At 34.1% G+C, this 17,346-nt stretch overlaps 1 protein-coding gene across 1 annotated transcript in view; it reads right to left on the bottom strand.

The window, feature by feature from the left end:
* Window positions 1-16,885, bottom strand: part of LOC148944796 (pancreatic lipase-related protein 2-like) — a 147,053-nt gene extending 130,168 nt beyond the window's left edge. The window contains exon 1 of the mRNA XM_089100809.1: window positions 16,799-16,885. Coding sequence (XP_088956935.1) covers window positions 16,799-16,870 — 72 coding nt within the window. The 5' untranslated portion in view covers window positions 16,871-16,885. The remainder of the gene's footprint in view (window positions 1-16,798) is intronic.
* Between the last annotated feature and the right edge of the window lie 461 nt (window positions 16,886-17,346).

The following is a 17,346-nucleotide window of genomic DNA, read 5'->3' as shown; positions in this document are numbered from 1 at the left end:
ATTAGAATTGAAGTCTGTTCTTTGGAAAATCTCAGAAGAGAACTTGAACTTTCCTTGACTTCGTTGACAAAATTTTAAATTGAACTAGAACTTTTTATCTTCCATGAAAATATTCACAAGTATGATATTACTTTTTCTATCTTCCACCGAAAAATTAGAATTGAACTTTAAATTTCCTTATGTCTTTGTGAAATAAAGAACTGAAGTGGAAGATTTTTGTTTTCTCTGGAGAAATTAGAATTGAAGTGTGTTCTTTGGTAAACTTCAGAAGAGAACTTGAACTTTTCTTCACTTCGTTGAGAAAATTTTAAATTGAACTAGAACTTTTTATCTTCCGTGAAAATATTCACAAGTATGGTATTATTTTTTCTATCTTCCACCGAACAATTTGGAATTGAACTTTAAATTTCTTTATGTCTTTGTGAAATAAAGAAATGAAGCAGAAGATTTTATTTTCTCAGGAGAAATTAGAAATGAATTGTGTTCTTTGGTAAAATTCCGAAGAGAACTTGAACTTTTCTTCACTTCGTTGCGAAAATTTTAAATTGAGCTAGAACTTTTTATCTTCCGGGAAAATATTCACAAGCATGGTATTACGTTTTCTATCTTCCACCGAAATATTTTGAATTGAACTTTAAATTTCTTTGTCTTTGTGAAATAAAGAACTGAAGTGGAAGATCCTTATTTTGTTTGATGAAATTAGAATTGAATTGTGTTCTTTGGTAAAATTCAGAAGAGAATTTGAACTTTTTTATCTTCCATGAAAATATTCACAAGTATGGTATTACTTTTTCTATCTTCCGCCGAAAAATTTAGAATTGAACTTTAAATTTCTTTATGTCATTGTGAAATAAAGAACTTAAGTGGAAGATTTTTATTTTCTCTGGTGAAATTAGAATTGTATTGTGTTCTGTAGTAAAATTCCGAAGAGAACTTGAACTTTTCTTCACTTCGTTGAGAAAATTTTAAATTGAACTAGAACTTTTTATCTTCCGTGAAAATATTCACAAGTATGGTATTACTTTTTCTATCTTCCACCGAAAAATTTGGAATTGAACTTTAAATTTATTTGTCTTTGTGAAATAAAGAACTGAAGTGGAAGATCCTTATTTTCTCTGATTAAATTAGAATTGAATTGCGTTCTTTAGTAAATTTCAGAAGAGAACTTGAACTTTTTTATCTTCCATGAAAATATTCACAAGTTTGGTATTACTTTTTCTATCTTCCGCCGAAAAATTTAGAATTGAACTTTAAATTTCTTTATGTCATTGTGAAATAAAGAACTTAAGTGGAAGATTTTTATTTTCTCTGGTGAAATTAGAATTGTATTGTGTTCTGTAGTAAAATTCCGAAGAGAACTTGAACTTTTCTTCACTTCGTTGAGGAAATTTTAAATTGAACTAGAACTTTTTATCTTCCGTGAAAATATTCACAAGTATGATATTACTTTTTCTATCTTCCACCGAAAAATTAGAATTGAACTTTAAATTTCCTTATGTCTTTGTGAAATAAAGAACTGAAGTGGAAGATTTTTGTTTTCTCTGGTGAAATTAGAATTGTATTGTGTTCTTTGGTAAAGTTCAGAAGAGAACTTGAACTTTTCTTCACTTCGTTGAGAAAATTTTAAATTGGACAAGAACTTTTCATCTTCCAGGAAAATATTCACAAGTTTGCTATTACTTTTTCTATCTTCCACCGAAAAATTAGAATTGAACTTTAAATTTCTTTATGTCTTTGTGAAATAAGGAACTGAATTGGAAGATTTTTGTTTTCTTTGGAGAAATTAGAATTGAAGCATGTTCTTTGGTAAAATTCAGAAGAGATCAAAAACTTTTCTTCACTTTGGTGAGAAAATTTGGAAAATTATTTTAAATTTTTTCATTCCCTTGAGAAAAATCTGAACCGACTTGGAAAATTTTAATATTTTTGGAAAAAAGAATTGATTAAAAACTAATTTATTTTTAATTTAGAAATTGGGTGAAAAAGATAAGTACTTCAAGTTGCAAAATGGGTTTAGGAGGGACATATAGAAAGTAACTTGCTCTGAAATGGTCTTTGAAAAGTATTTCTTAGTGTTGAGGTAACTGAAATGTTGTAAACTAAAGTTGCGGATGAAAAATAATAAGTACTTCAAGTCGGAAAATGGGTTTAGGAGGGACATTAAGAAAGTAACTTGCTCTGAATGGTTTTTGAAAAGTATTTCTTGGTGTTGAGGTATCCAAAAAGCTGTATGATCTGGTTGTGGTGAAAAAGATAAGTACTTCAAGTTGCAAAATTGGTTTAGGAGAGACATTAAGAAAGTAACTTGCTCTGAAATGGTCTTTGAAAAGTATTTCTTGGTGTTGAGGTATCCAAAAAGCTGTAAAGTATAGTTGTGAGTGAAAAAGATAAGTACTTCAAGTTGCAAAATGGGTTTAGGATGGACATTAATAAAGTAACTTGATCTGAAATTGTATTATATTTTTATGTCTTTTATATTTTTTTAAAAATTTTGTTAAATTTTGTTTGTTGTGATAAATATATAAGTTATTAAATTTTGAAAATGTGCTTATTAATGACATTAAGAGAGTAAAATGATCTGAAATGGTCTTTTAAAAGTATTTCTTGGTGTTGAGGTATCCAAAAAGCTGTAAATTACAGTTGTGGGTGAAAAAGATAAGTACTTCAAGTTGGAAAATGGGTTTAGGAGGGACATTAAGAAAGTAACTTGTTCTGAAATGGTCTTTGAAAAGTAGTTCTTGGTGTTGAGGTAACCAAAAAGCTGTAAAGTATTGTTGTGGGTGAAAAAGATAAGTACTTCAAGTTGGAAAATGGGTTTAGGAGGGACATTAAGAAAGTAACTTGCTCTGAAATGGTCTTTGAAAAGTATTTCTTGGTGTTGAGGTAACCAAATAGCTGTAAAGTATAGTTGTGGGTGAAAAAGATAAGTACTTCAAGTTCGAAAATGGGTTTAGGACGTACATTAAGAAAGTAACTTGCTGTGGAAAGGTCTTTGAAAAGTATTTCTTGGTGTTGAGGTATCCAAAAAGCTGTAATGCATAGTTGTGGGAGAAAAAGATAAGTACTTCAAGTTGGAAAATGGGTTTAGGAGGGACATTAAGAAAGTAACTTGCTCTGAAATGGTCTTTGAAAAGTATTTCTTGGCGTTGAGTTATCCAAAAAGTTGTAAAGTATAGTTGTGGGTGAAAAAGATAAGTACTTAAAGTTGGAAAATGGGTTTAGGAGGGACATTAAGAAAGCAACTTGCTCTGAAATGGTCTTTCAAAAGTATTTCTTGGTGTTGGGACACTCAAAAAGCTGTATAGTATTGTTTTTATTGATATTGATGATTATTTTATGTTTGAAAAAGGGCATTTCTTGGTCATTATTAATATTGCGATCACAAAAAATGTATAAGAAAATTCTTTCTTGGTATTTAAGTATCCAATAAGCAGTGATGAACTTTTTTGGGGTTAAAAGGAAAGTTATAAAAATTGGAAATTGGGTTTAGGAGGGACATTAAGAAAGTATCTTGATCTCAAATGTTCTTTGAAAAGTATTTAGTGGTTTTGAAGTAACCAAAAAGCTGTAAAGTATATTTGTTGTTGAAAAAGATAAGTACTTCAAGCTGGAAAATGGGTTTAGAAGGGACATTAAGAAAGTAACTTGCTCTGAAATGGTCTTTGAAAAGTATTTCTTGGTGTTGGGACACTCAAAAAGCTGTATAGTATAGTTGTGAGTGAAAAAGATAAGTACTTCAAGTTGGAAAATGGGTTTAGGAGGGACATTAAGAAAGTAACTTGCTTTGAAATGGTCTTTGAAAGGTATTTCTTGGTGTTGAGGTATCCAAAAAGCTGTAAAGTATAGTTGTGGGTGAAAAAAGATAAGTACTTCAAGTTGGAAAATGGGTTTAGGAGGGGCATTAAGAAAGTAACTTGCTCTGAAATGGTCTTTGAAAGGTATTTCTTGGTGTTGAGGTAACAAAAAAGCTGTGTAGTATAGTTTTGGGTGATAAATATAAGTACTTCAAGTTGGAAAATGGGTATATGAGAGACATTAAGAACGTAACTTGCTCTTAAACGCCTTTTTGAAAAGTATTTCTTGGTGTTGTGACACTCAAAAAGCTGTAAAGTATAGCTGCGGTTAAAAAATCTAAGTACTTCAAGTTGAAAATGTGTTTAAGAGGAAAATTAAGAAAGTAATTTGCTCTGAAATGGTCTTTGAAAGGTAATTCTTGGTGTTGAGTTAAACAAAAAGCTGTAAAGTATAGTTGTGAATAAAAAATATAAGTACTTCAAGTTGAAAAACGGTTTTAGAACGAACAATAAGAATGTAACTTGATCTGAAATGGTCTTTGAAAATTATTTCTTTGTGTTGAGGTTTCCAAAAAGCTGTAAAGTATAGTTTTGGATGAAAAAGATAAGTACTTCAAGTTGGAAAATGGGTTTAGGAGGAACATTAAGAAAGTAGCTTGCTTTGAAATGGTCTTTGAAAGGTATTTCTTGGTGTTGAGGTATACAAAAAGCTGTAAAGTATAGTTGTGAGTGAAAAAGATAAGTACTTCAAGTTGGAAAATGGGTTTAAGAGGGACATTAAGAAAGTAACTTGCTCTGAAATGGTCTTTGAAAGGTATTTCTTGGTGTTGAGGTATCCCAAAAGCTGTAAAGTATAGTTGTGTGTGAAAAAGATAAGTACTTCAAGTTGCAAAATGGGATTTAGGAGGCACATTAAGAAAGTAACTTGCTCTGAATTGGTCTTTGAAAAGTATTTCTTGGTGTTGGGGTATCCAAAAAGCTGTAAAGTATAGTTGTGGGTGAAAAATATAAGTACTTCAAGTTGGAAAATGGGTTTAGGAGGGACATTAAGAAAGTAACTTGCTTTGAAATGGTCTTTGAAAAGTATTTCTTGGTGTTGAGGTATCCAAAAAGCTGTAAGGTATAGTTTCGGTTGAAAAATATAAGTACTTCAAGTTGCAAAATAGGTTTAGGGGGGACATTAAGAAAGTAACTTGCTTTGAAATGGTCTTTGAAAAGTATTTCTTGGTGCTGAGGTATTCAAAAAGCTGTAAAGTATAGTTGTGGGTGAAAAAGATAAGTACTTCAAACTGGAAAATGTGTTTAGGAGTGACATTAAGAGTGTAACTTGCTCTGAAATGGTCTTTGAAAGGTATTTCTTGGTGTTGAGGTATCCAAAAAGCTGTAAAGTATAGTTTCGGTTGAAAAATATAAGTACTTCAAGTTGCAAAATGGGTTTAGGAGGGACATTAAGAAAGTAACTTGCTTTGAAATGGTGTTTGAGAGATATTTCTTGGTGTTGAGGTAACCAAACCGCTGTAAAGTACAGGTTTGAGTGAAAAAGAAAAGTACTTCAAGTTGGAAAATGGGTTTAGGAGGGACATTAAGAGAGTAACTTGCTCTGAAATGCCTTTTGAAAGGTATTTCTTGGTGTTGGGACACTCAAAAAGCTGTAAAAAAGATAAGTACTTCAAGTTGCAAAATGGGTTTAGGAGGAACATTAAGAAAGTAACTTGCTTGTCTTAGTCGATTACGTCATTCTATGCCCATAAATGAATTCCCGTCATGACCTTCTGATAGGGTTCTACCGATTATGTAATCAATTTCTCAGAAATCCATTTTTCTAGTCGATTACGACATTCTAAGCCCATGTATGGACTCCCGTCATGACCTTCTGATAGGGTTCTACTGATTATGTAATCTATTTCTCAGAAATCCATTTTCCTAGTCGATTACTTCATTCTTTGCACATGTTAGGACACACGTCATGACCTTCTGATTGGGGTCTACTGATTATGTAATCAATTTATCAGAAATCCATTTTACTAGTCGATTACGTCATTCTATGCCCATGTATGGACTCCCGTCATGACCTTCTGATAGGGTTCTACTGATTATGTAATCAATTTCTCAGAAATCCATTTTCCTAGTCGATTACGTCATTCTATGTCCCATGTATGGACTCCCGTCATGACCTTCTGATAGGGTTCTACTGATTATGTAATCAATATATCTCTTCCACACCTTCTCCTTAGAAACAACAAATTAATTCCCCTTTCTTGAATCAATGATTCCCCTTAGAAACAACAAATTAATTCCCATTTCGTGATATATCAATTAATCTTGACATCACCTGTCAGACATTATTAAACTTCGCCTGGAAACAATTTGATTAATGATTGACAGTACTTGGAAAAAGAGGTCATTGACCCCATTACGTGTTCTCCCTAGGGAGGCTATGCCCATATTTGGTGTACTGATCGGAGATACGTTCTTTTGATAACCGAATTTTGTACTGTTCGTGTCAATAGGGGCATTTCTACTTATGATTTTTGAAAAAGGGGAAGTACCTAACGATTTGAGGAAAACCTTAATAAAGTCACTTTATAAGAAAGGTGATAAAAGTGAGTGTGGTAATTTTAAAGGCATTAGTTTGGTCTCTGTAGGCAGTAAATTACTTAGTAATATGATACTTTTTAGACTGAGAGATTCCGTAGGCAAAGTTTTAAGAGAAGAACAGTGTGGTTTTAGAGAAGGTAGAGGATGTGTCGACCAAATTTTCACTCTTAGGCTACTAATTGAGAAAACACCTTTAGTCCTCAGTTTTATAGATTATGAGAAAGCGTTCGATTCTGTTGATAGAAGAGCTTTAGCAAAGGTTTTATCCTTATATGGTATACCAGACAAATACATTAAAGTGATTAGTGCTATGTACGAGAATAACACTGCTGCGGTTAAGGTAGGAAATGAGGTTAGCAGCTGGTTTTGTATTAAATCAGGAGTTAAGCAGGGCTGTGTTCTGTCCCCCTTTATATGGATTATTTTGATGGAATTTGTCTTAAAGAGCACAGGAAAGGCGATATGAGACTACGGAATCAAATGGGGAGGAAAAAGTCTCCTGGACTTAGATTATCCTGATGATTTAAGCATCCTAGAGCAAAATGAAAGTGTGAGCAAAATGAATCAAGTTTTAGAGGTTTTGCGAGTTCAGGGTGCTAGAATAGGTTTGAAGATTAATGTTAAGAAGACTAAGTCGATAAGGCTAGGAATAAGTGAAGATGAAAAGGTGACGTTGGGTAATGAAAAGATTGATCAGGTGGGCAGCTTCACTTACCTTGGTAATATTATTAGTAAAGATGGTGGGAGCAGTGAAAATGTTAAAAGTAGAATAGCCAAGGCTCAGGGTGTTTTTTCATAGTTAAAAAAAGTTTGTAAGAATAGGAAGATAAGTCTGCAAACCAAAATTTGAATATTATAAGCTACAGTGATGACAGTGGTCAAATATGGCTCTGGAGCATGGACGCTCAGAAAAGCGGATGAAGATTTGCTAGATGTTTTCCAGAGAAGTTGCTTAAGGATTGTTCTGGATACCCGGCTGACTGACCGTATTTCGAACAATATGCTATACGACAAATGTGGTTCAATACCGCTCTCTAGGGCTATAATGAAAGAAAGGTTGAAGTGGCTAAGGCACGTTATGTGAATGAAGAATGACAGATTGCCGAAGATTATTCTTTTTGGCCAACCGTCTAGGGCTAAACGGAAAGCAGGTCGTCCTCGTCTGGGTTGGGAACACCCTAAAGAAAGATTTAAAGGCGGGTGTAAAAGGGAGGCTTTGAATAGATTGGGGTGGAGGAGCAGCGTGCGTAGCTGTGTTGGTCTCAGGGGGCTTGGTGCTGCGGTGAGTTGTAGTAGCAGCAGTAGTTTAGACCAGGGAAGTTGTCGTAGAAACTTCGAAAACGGCTCATTCAATTGAAAATTGGAGTGTCTTGTGCCCTTTTTAATAGTCGAAAGTGATTAGAAAGCAACTAAGACCCCTTCCTCGCCCACCATTTCCCGAAACACGCCCAATCAAAATTTTAAGATAGCCATTTTGTTCAGCGTAGCTGATTTCCAGATAGAAATATGTTTTTGAGGAGGTCACTCCCCCACAACCCTCAGGGCAAGGGTTTTGAATTATGCCCTGGGGGCAATAAGAACGAAGTTGGCACAATGTATTATTTTTTTTTTCCTTTAGACCAGGGCACTTCGTATCGAAGAACTTGCCGTAGAAACTTCGAAAAGGGCTCATTCAATTGGAAATCGGAGTGGCTTGTGCCCTTTTTAATAGTCAAAAGTGATAGGAAGGGAACGAAGACCCCTCCCATGCCCACCAATTCTCCAAATACTTCCTGTCGAAATTTTGATATAACCATTATTTTAGCATGGTTGATTTGATTTCCAGATATAAAATATATTTTTGAGGAGGTTACTCCCCCACAACCCTCAGGGCAAGGGTTTTAACCTATGCCCTGGGGGCATATAAGAATGATGTCGGCACAATGTATTATTTTTTTTTTTCCTTTAGACCAGGTCACTTCGTATTGAAGAAGTTGTCGTAGAAACTTCGAAAAGGGCTCATTCAGGCCCCTCTCACGCCCATCTTTTCCCCAAAAACATCCAATCAAAATTTTTAGATAGTCATTTGATTCAACATAGTTGAAAGTTTTGGAGATTAGGTCCTTAAAGATGACAACCCCTCCATCCCCACTTCCCTGAGGGCAAGGGTCGTAAGTAATGCCCTGGGGGTATATAAAGTTTTTTATAGAAAACTATGTTGTAGAAACTTCAAAAAGGGATCGATTGGAAATTGAAAGGGCTAGTGCCCTTTTAATATTCAAAATTTATTGAAGGGCAACTAACCCCCTGTCACGCCCACCATTTCCCCAAACACATCCAATCAAAATTCTGAGATATCCATTTTGTTCAACGTAGTCGAAAGTTCTGGAAATTAGGTCTTTTAGGATGATAACCCCCTCAAAGCACTCAGTGCAAGGGTTGTAAGTTATGCCCTGGGGGCATATAAGGTTTATATAGAAAGTTGTTGTAGCAATTTCAAAAGGGGCTCATTTGATTGGAAATTGAAATTGCCCTTTTTAATAGTCGAAAGTGAGTGGAGAGTCATTAACCCTCCTCTCACGCCCACCATTTTCCCAAACACATTCAATCAAAGTTTAGAGATAGCTATTTTGCTCAACGCAGTTGGAAGTTCTGGAAATTATGTATTTAAGGATGACAAACCCACCAGAGCCCCCAGGGCAAAGGTTTTAAGTTATGCCCTGGGTGCATATAAGGTTCTTATAGATAGAGTTGTCGAAAAAACTTCAAAAGGGGCTCATTCAACTGGAAATTGTGAGGGCTAGTGTCCTTTTTAATAGTTGAAAGTGATTTGGAGGGTAACTAACCCCCCTCTCACGCCCACCATTCCCCCAACCACCTCCACTCAAAACTGTCAAATATCCATTTTGTTCAACATTGCAGAAAGTTCTGGAAATTAGGTCTTTGAGGATGACACACCCCCCCCCCCGCAGCCCTCAGGGCAAGGGTTGTAAGTTATGCCCTGGGAGCATATAAGGTTTTAACTGAAAGTGTTGTCGTAGAAACTTTAAAAGGGCTCATTTGATTACAAATTGAAAGGGCTAGTGCTTTTTTAATAGTTGAAAGTGATTGGAGAGCAACTAACGCCCCTCTTAAGCCCACCATTTTCCCAGACACATCCAATCAAAATTTTGAGATAGCCATTTTGTTTAACGTAGTTCTGAAAGTTGAAATTTCTGGAAATTAGGTCTTAGAGGATGACAACCACCGTCACAGCCCTTAGGGTAAGGGTTGTAATTTATGCCCTGGGGGAATATAAGGTGTTTATAGAAAATGTTGTCGTAGAAACTCAAAAAGGGCTTATTCGATTGGAAATCGAAAGGCTTAGTGCCCTTTTTTAGTAGTCGAAAGTGATTGGAAGGCTTGACATTTTTATAGTAAAGATCAATGTGGGTATAATGTATTATCTTTTTGTTGTTGTTGTTGTTTAGACCAGGGCACTTTGTATCAAAGGAGTTCTTGTAGGAACTTCGAAAAGGCTCATTTGATTGAAAATAGAATGGGCTGATGCCTTTTTTAATAGCCGAAAGTGATTGGAGGGAAACTAATACCCCTCCCACGCCACCCTTCCATTTGCCTTTATGTTTAAAAACTAAATGTTGCCATAAGATTAAACCAAAATGCACTGTGTCAATGCTAATTCCTAATAAGGCATCTCAGCAGTATCCCAAGAACGACTGAGGGTATTAGGTTAAAACTTTCGGGGCTGCTTCTGCTCTTAAAATTCAACCAAATCAAAATAGCGTAATTGTATCCAAGCTATCAAAGAAAGTAAACAGATTTTTTACAAATGGTTTCAAGTTTTCCATTTCAGGGCAAATAGAGGAGGTAGAAAAATAAATTAAACACTACTACTTGAGTCCAGATTTCTAAAAGGGTTTATGTTGTTAAAAATTGCTCAAAATATTTATCTAGCCTATAAATAGCAGTTCAAACTATACAGTCTTAAAAAAATAAAAAGATTTAAAGTGTTATTTTCTTTTTCCCTGAAAAGACTATGTCAATATAAAACGAACAGAAATTAATTAAAAAACCTTTTTTCCACAAAATAAGTTTTTCAAAGAAAAGTAAAGAACTCCATTAAACCAAAAACGAAATCAAATAATCTACTAAGCATGAAATTACCACAAATCAGCATCGATAAATAAATGAAACCCAAAACGAATAGAAAAAATACAAATGAATGTGCATTTTCAGTTTAATATACATATACTAATATTTAGTAATCAAAATGTTAATATTGTTTGATTTATTAAAGTTATAAAAGTAAAAACCTTTTTTTTCAGTAAAGTGCAAATTATGTTCTGGCCTTGAGAAGGCATAGGGGTTTTGTGCCAAACTTATGTTAATATCTGCTCGTTTTGAGTTTGACTCAGTTATTTATTGTAGTTTCTGTTCGTTTTAGGTTTAATTTATTTATAGATGCTGATTTGTGGTAGTTTCACGCTTGGTATACTATTTGATTTTATTTTTGCTCATTTTTTTGTTTATGGAGTTCTTTACTTTTCTTTGAAAAACTTAATTTGTGGAAAAAGTTTTTTTTAATTAATCACCATAAAAAGTTGATTCTTTGATTGAATGTTATCAATAGTTAGGCTATTGCTCTTTCGTTATGGACAAGGATCGTTATTCACTTACCATTCATTAATAAGAAGGATTTGATATTTTTTCTGACTCCAACCAAATCATATAGGAAAAATGTTTGTGAAAAAATGGAAAGGGTCACTCAGTCACAAATTAGATTTTATATTTTCCTTATTAAGGGTCGAAATCTATTGACAGGCTGCCAACAATGGGCAACATATATTTTTTAATGGTTTTCCTCTAATTTGCTCTTTTTCCTTTGGTTTCCTCATAATTACTTTATAGTCCCAAATTTCCAGGGGGCCATGGCCCCCTTGCCCGCGCCCGTTCAGGGGGGGACTCTTCAATATTTGCAGCCACTCTGTAAAAGAGTCAGCTCTGGACCCTCGTTGTAATGATTGTGACTCGATACATTGTGACTGATTATCACCCATTTTATACTCAAGAATGAGCAAGGCCGTACGCAGAATTTTTTTTTCGGAGGGGGTTTTACTCAAGATTTTTTTTGGGGGGGGGGGGGGGTACAAAAAAAACTAAAAAACGAATACAAAATTTGTTTATATCCATTTTTGTTACGTCTTTACGAGTCATACAAGCATTTAGGGGGGTGGGAGGGTTCAAACCCCCCTACCCCGCCCACTCCCCCCCCCCCTCTGGGTACGGTCTTGAGAATGAGGAGGGCTTTCTCCCAAGAATTTCAATTTTAATGTAGAGAAAGTTCTGAAATTATTCTTGAGTTTTTTAAATGATTTTTCTTTGCTGGGACGTTAATTTTTTGTGTTTTCAGCTTCTCCCACCCCCCCCCTCTAATGGGGGGGGGGTATTTTATTTTGTACGTGGCAACTGCCTGTGCAAGTCTTTCCAAGAGTAGATTGTTATTACCTTTTTATAAGTTGTTTCTGAATAATAAAGTTTTCACTATCTTTTTCCAAAATCTATCTCTCTAGATACCCCCTCTCTAGAAGCAAACTCCTGGCATGCATCTAACTGAGGTTTTCCTACTCTCCATCCCCTAGCGTAAACCCACAAGTCTGCATATCATTTTCTACAAATAACTAGAGACGCCATCACTCGTCACGCATGTTTTTCCGCCTCACGCCATCCAATACACACAACAGTCAGGGTTGCCACCAAGGTTACAATCGTACCATTTTTGGTACGTTTTAAATAAAACGGTACGTTTTACGCTACGGCCCTAAAAACGTTACATTTTTGTTACGTTTTTGAATTTATGTTAAACTTTTGAATAATGAGGAAGTTTCACATTTTCTGAGTAATCTATTTTGTTTCCCCGTGAAAAAATCCGCTGTTCCCATTTTAATTACACTGAAATGAGTATCGAGATTTTTTCACATTTAATCTTATCAAGCAATCACTCAGTTATTACGATGAGAAAATACCCACTTCGCTTGCTCGCATAGAAAGTTAAGATAACATTCTCTCTTATGAGCATAAGATTATCATTTTTTTAGTAACAAGTGACAATAGTTAGTCATCTGTCCAACTTTCAATTTCATCAGTTGACTTTGAATCTTGTTCGGTCAACAGTCATACTAAAATTATCAAACAGTTCGTGGTAACGAACTGTAAGTAAGGAGCAACCCTGCTCAATAGTAACCGAAACTCTAGAAAACGGAATGCTGATATCAATAGATACATCAAAAAAATCAAATTTTAATGCTGATTTCAAATATATAAGTTTCATCAGGTTTAGTCCTACCCATCAAAAGTTATGCGCCTTAGCAAATTTGGCTTATTTTCAAAAAAAGGGGGAATGACCCCCTAAAATTTATAGAACCTTAATGAAGATCACACCATCATATTCAACGTATCAGAGAACCCTACTGCGGAGGTTTCAAGCTCCTATCTACAAAATTGTGGTATTTTGCATTTTTTGCCAGAAGAAAGATCACGGATGCGTGTTTATTTGTTTGTTTGTTTGTTGTTTTTTTTCCCCAGGGGTGATCGTATTGACCCAGTGGTCCTAGACAATTGCTGGAGGGTTCATCCGAACAGTACTCGGAATTTCTAGGGCCCTTTTTAAGGGAACAAAAAAATGGAAGTCAACTAGGCCCCCTCCCATGCTCATTTTTCCCAAAGTCACCCGATCAAAATTTTGAGATAGTTATTTTAATCAGCAAAGTTATGAACTTTACCCAATGTTAACATATAGTATTGGTTATTGGGAAGTATACAGACGTTTTCAGGGGGGATTTTTTCTTGTAGTGGGGGGGAGTGGATCGTGGTTTATGTGGGAGGATCTTATCATGAACGAAGTGTTCGTGGGAGAAGAGACATTGCTATGAAGGGGGCGCCGGATTTCCCAGCATTTTTAAAATAAAGGTCAGAAATTATATATAAAAAAACGAGTTTTTTAACTGAAAGTAAGGAGCAACATCAAAACTTAAACGACAGAAAACATTACGTATATGATTGGGTTCATCCCCTAGTCAATACCCTTTAAGCCAAAGATTATTTAGTACTTTCATAAGAGCTATTTATTCTTATTAACGGCATTTGTGATTAAGGGGTCATTTTTAAAGAATTGGAACAAAATTCGAACTTTAGCTTCAAGAGCAATGTATTGACTAGGGGGCGAATCCTCTAATATACGTATTAAAAATATAAGAATATAGAGGTTCATTACGTAAGTTAATTCGTAAGTTACGTATATTTATTACTAATAAAAACGTTCCTAAATAAAATTAAACAGGTTCGAAAAAGCCATTTAACCAAATAAAAGTAAAATTAAAATTCAATATTTTTTTAATTATTCATGTACTGTGAGCCAAAATCAAAACCTGCATTAATTAAAAAGCATTCAAAAATTAAATAAAAAAAAACAAGTTTTTTTTAACTGAAATTAAGGAGCGATGTTGAAACTTAAAAACGGACATAAGTTATTTCTTATATGAAACGGGCTCTCCCCTCCTCAACGCCTCACTCTTTACTCTAAAGTTTTCCATTGTTTAAAAAAATTAGAATTGTGAGAAAGTCAAAATTTAGCGTAAAGAGCGAGGCGTTGAAGATGGGACTGCCCCTTTCATATACGGAATAATTTCTGTTCGTTTTAAGTTTTAACGTCGTTCCTTACTTTCAGTTAAAAAAAACTTGTTTTTTTTATTTAATATGGAGAAGGAGCTAGTTTCATTAGTTGATGCTGATGATAAAAAACAAAATATGATGAAAATATAAAAATTTAGAACCAAATTTGGGCTATATATTTGCACAATAGGGGGGGGGGGGGGTAAAGCATAATATATATCAAATACGTAACCTAATCTAGGTACTTCCCCCCCCCCTAAATCCCAAAAAACAATAGTTTAAATATTATAAACGCGATAACAAACCACGCTTTGCGATCCAATTCTCTACTGACTGATATCCGTTTGACTAGTTTACTTTAGCATTTATCTTGCGTGTGTATCAGCTAATTGACTAGTACCAATGATATATGTATTATTTTTTCCGTAACAGCCTCACCCCCCCCCCCCTTCTGATTGGTTTGACATAACATCTGGTTACATACAAAAGTTGGTATTTTTTTATGGGATTATGAACAGCTGGTATTGACAAAATATATGAAACTGTGAAAAGGAGCCATTTTTTGGCTATATCTAAGCATTAAGGAGGAGGAGGGGTTATTTAAGCCAGAATTTTCGATTTTATGCTAAAATTTTTCGAAATATCATGGTCACTTTTTTCACATTATACCCCCCTCCCCATCTGTGGTCCCACCTATAACTGTATAAATACATTTGATCGTTGTGTCGAATCTTGTGATGACATTCTCTCTTGTTACATTCTTTCGTGTTCTTTTATATTGTAAAGCAAGAATTTTATTGGTTTATTTTTTTAATATATTCCTAGGGTTATATCCCGGACCATCAAGAGGGTGGGTGTATTTTCAGAAAAGAGGCCATGATATTTAGAAATAGTATAAAATAAATAATTTAATGGTACTGCTTGTGTGTTTAGCTTGTTTTCTTCAGAAAAGGACAATCACTAAATGTTTGGCTTTAGAAAACGACAACTAGACTAATGCCCATTTTTATGAAGAAGATATTAGTGTTGTATCTGTATAGGATAGACTTACAGTTTACTTAAAAACTGATTCATAGGGACCACGCAGGCTGGACTGGGGCCCAAACCCCCTAAAACGTAAATTTCTCGGCATTTCTTTATCAAATTATAGGTTTTTTTTTATTATCCACCTTTATTTTTTTTAATTAAATCATTTCCAGTTCATTTTTATTAACTCACTAATCCTTTTGTTCCATCTTCCTTTTATTTCTTGGTCACACAATTTTTTTTTAATTTGTGAACTATTTTTCAACCACTTCCAAATGTTCAATTACTTCCCACTTTTATCAGTATTACACAACGGTAAGAGCACATCCCGAGACTGGGTTAACTTAGGTTGTTATCTTGGATGAGACATTATATTTTTTTTTAATTGAAAAATTCAAAATTTGAAAATATTACATATAAGTGAAAATTCGGGTCAAAAAATCGATTCGTTTTTGCATAATTTGATTTTATTTATTTGTTTTCTTCAACTCATCGACTTTTTCCGTTTATGCAATAATAAATGCAATAAAATGAATGCATTTAAAACAAATAAATGCATTTAAAACCTAGATAAATTTAGTATTTATGTTATGTAAAACCCACTGCTTTTTGTGCCCCTCATGTTCCCTTATATTCGTATATTCTTGAGGGAAATAAAATAATAATTCTCTACTTTTTAGTTCATTTTGAAAATGAGTTTAATTTTTTTTTTATTGTTTGACCTTTTCCCCTAAAAATTCTTTATACGTACCTGGACTTGTGAAACCCATAAAAACAGCTTTAGGGTAACATTCTTGGGGTTGATTTGTGTGAACACTTCTTTTATTTCTGACTTTCTTTTGCTTTGGAGTTACGATTCAAATTACAAACGGAAAAATGCATATTATGCAAAATAACTGTTGTTTCGTATAGGCAACGATTGAAATATTTTTTGTTCGATAAAATAAAACAAAACAAAAACTTAAAAAAAATCAAATTTATTGCTTAATCATTTTATTGCTTAAAAGACTGAGTCAATCTAAAATATTAGACTGGAAGGGAGCGATTAAAATGATTTTTTGGGTTTTTTTAAGAAGCTGGATTTATTAAGATCGTTTTTATTGAAATTTAACAATAAATAAAAAAATCTAGTTGGTTTTTTTCTTTTCTCCAAGACTCTAAAGTGTCCTGTGTTTATTGATTTGCCTTTTATTTTGTACGTATTACCAATCAACTTTTGGTTTAAAACACCAATAATGGCAATTATAAACAACAACAACAATATAAGCAAAATAGTAGTCTGGGGTTTTATACATGCACCGGGGGGGGGGTCTTTCTGTTGTGCAGTTAAACTGGAAGCAGCACTTACTGTTGAATAAATAGGAATTTCCTGAAGGTAAAGAAGAATGAATTGTTATTATTGTATACTTTTTAGGCACCTTTTAAAAGTTGGAGGGAGAATTTTTAATGAGATTACGTAAAAAAGTATTTTTCAAATTATACAGGTAACAAATGTCCCATCCCCCCTTTAAGTACCGCTCTTGATAGTGAAATTAATGCACTCTGCCTTGAAAAGAGACTTCCCTATAAAAATTTACAAAAAAGTTAAGTTTTTAAGAGTTGGACGTTACGAATTTTTTTGGTCTGGTGGCAACCCTGACAACAGTTTAGAGAGGGCATCCAACTAGTAATTACAACGTACAATTCATTAAGAAATAATTGATTTTACATAATTATTTAAAAGAAAACCTTACCATCATTTCTCCTTCCTCTCGGGTCTTCAAGTCACGACTGAAATATCTTCGGTAAGTTTTAGTAATTATCATTTTTTTTTTTTTTTTTTTTTTATCAATTATTGACATTAACAAAATCTTTTAATTCCATTTTGTCGTACGATGACATGGTTACACTCCAAAATAAAATCCCGCATGATTGGAAGTTTTCACTATGCTATGGAAAACACGAATGACGCCTCAAAAGAATTGGCATGCATGTGTTTCATCTTGCCACCATTAATTACCTAAGACAATAAATTATTTAAAAAGCTCTACGCCTCCGAGGAAGATGTTACTACCAGAAATAGCTTACTTGAATTCTGGCTTTCCTACGCAGAGTTACGTCTTATAATTTGCATGTGTCACTACATTTATGGTTGAAATGCCAAAAAAAAATGTATCGCTCTGTGACAACGTGACTGTCAATATCCGAGAAAAGATAAGTACATATCATCAATAGCGCTTAAAGAGTCAGAAAATTGCAACGTTGTCTGGTTGGCAGACATATTTCGAAAATACATTATTCG

The sequence above is a fragment of the Artemia sp. Qi Xiang Cuo genome, chromosome 14 (genome assembly GCF_049724085.1).
Source record: "Artemia sp. Qi Xiang Cuo chromosome 14, ASM4972408v1, whole genome shotgun sequence".
NCBI lineage: Eukaryota > Metazoa > Arthropoda > Branchiopoda > Anostraca > Artemiidae > Artemia > Artemia sp. Qi Xiang Cuo.
This window is presented reverse-complemented; position numbering and strand designations above follow the sequence as displayed.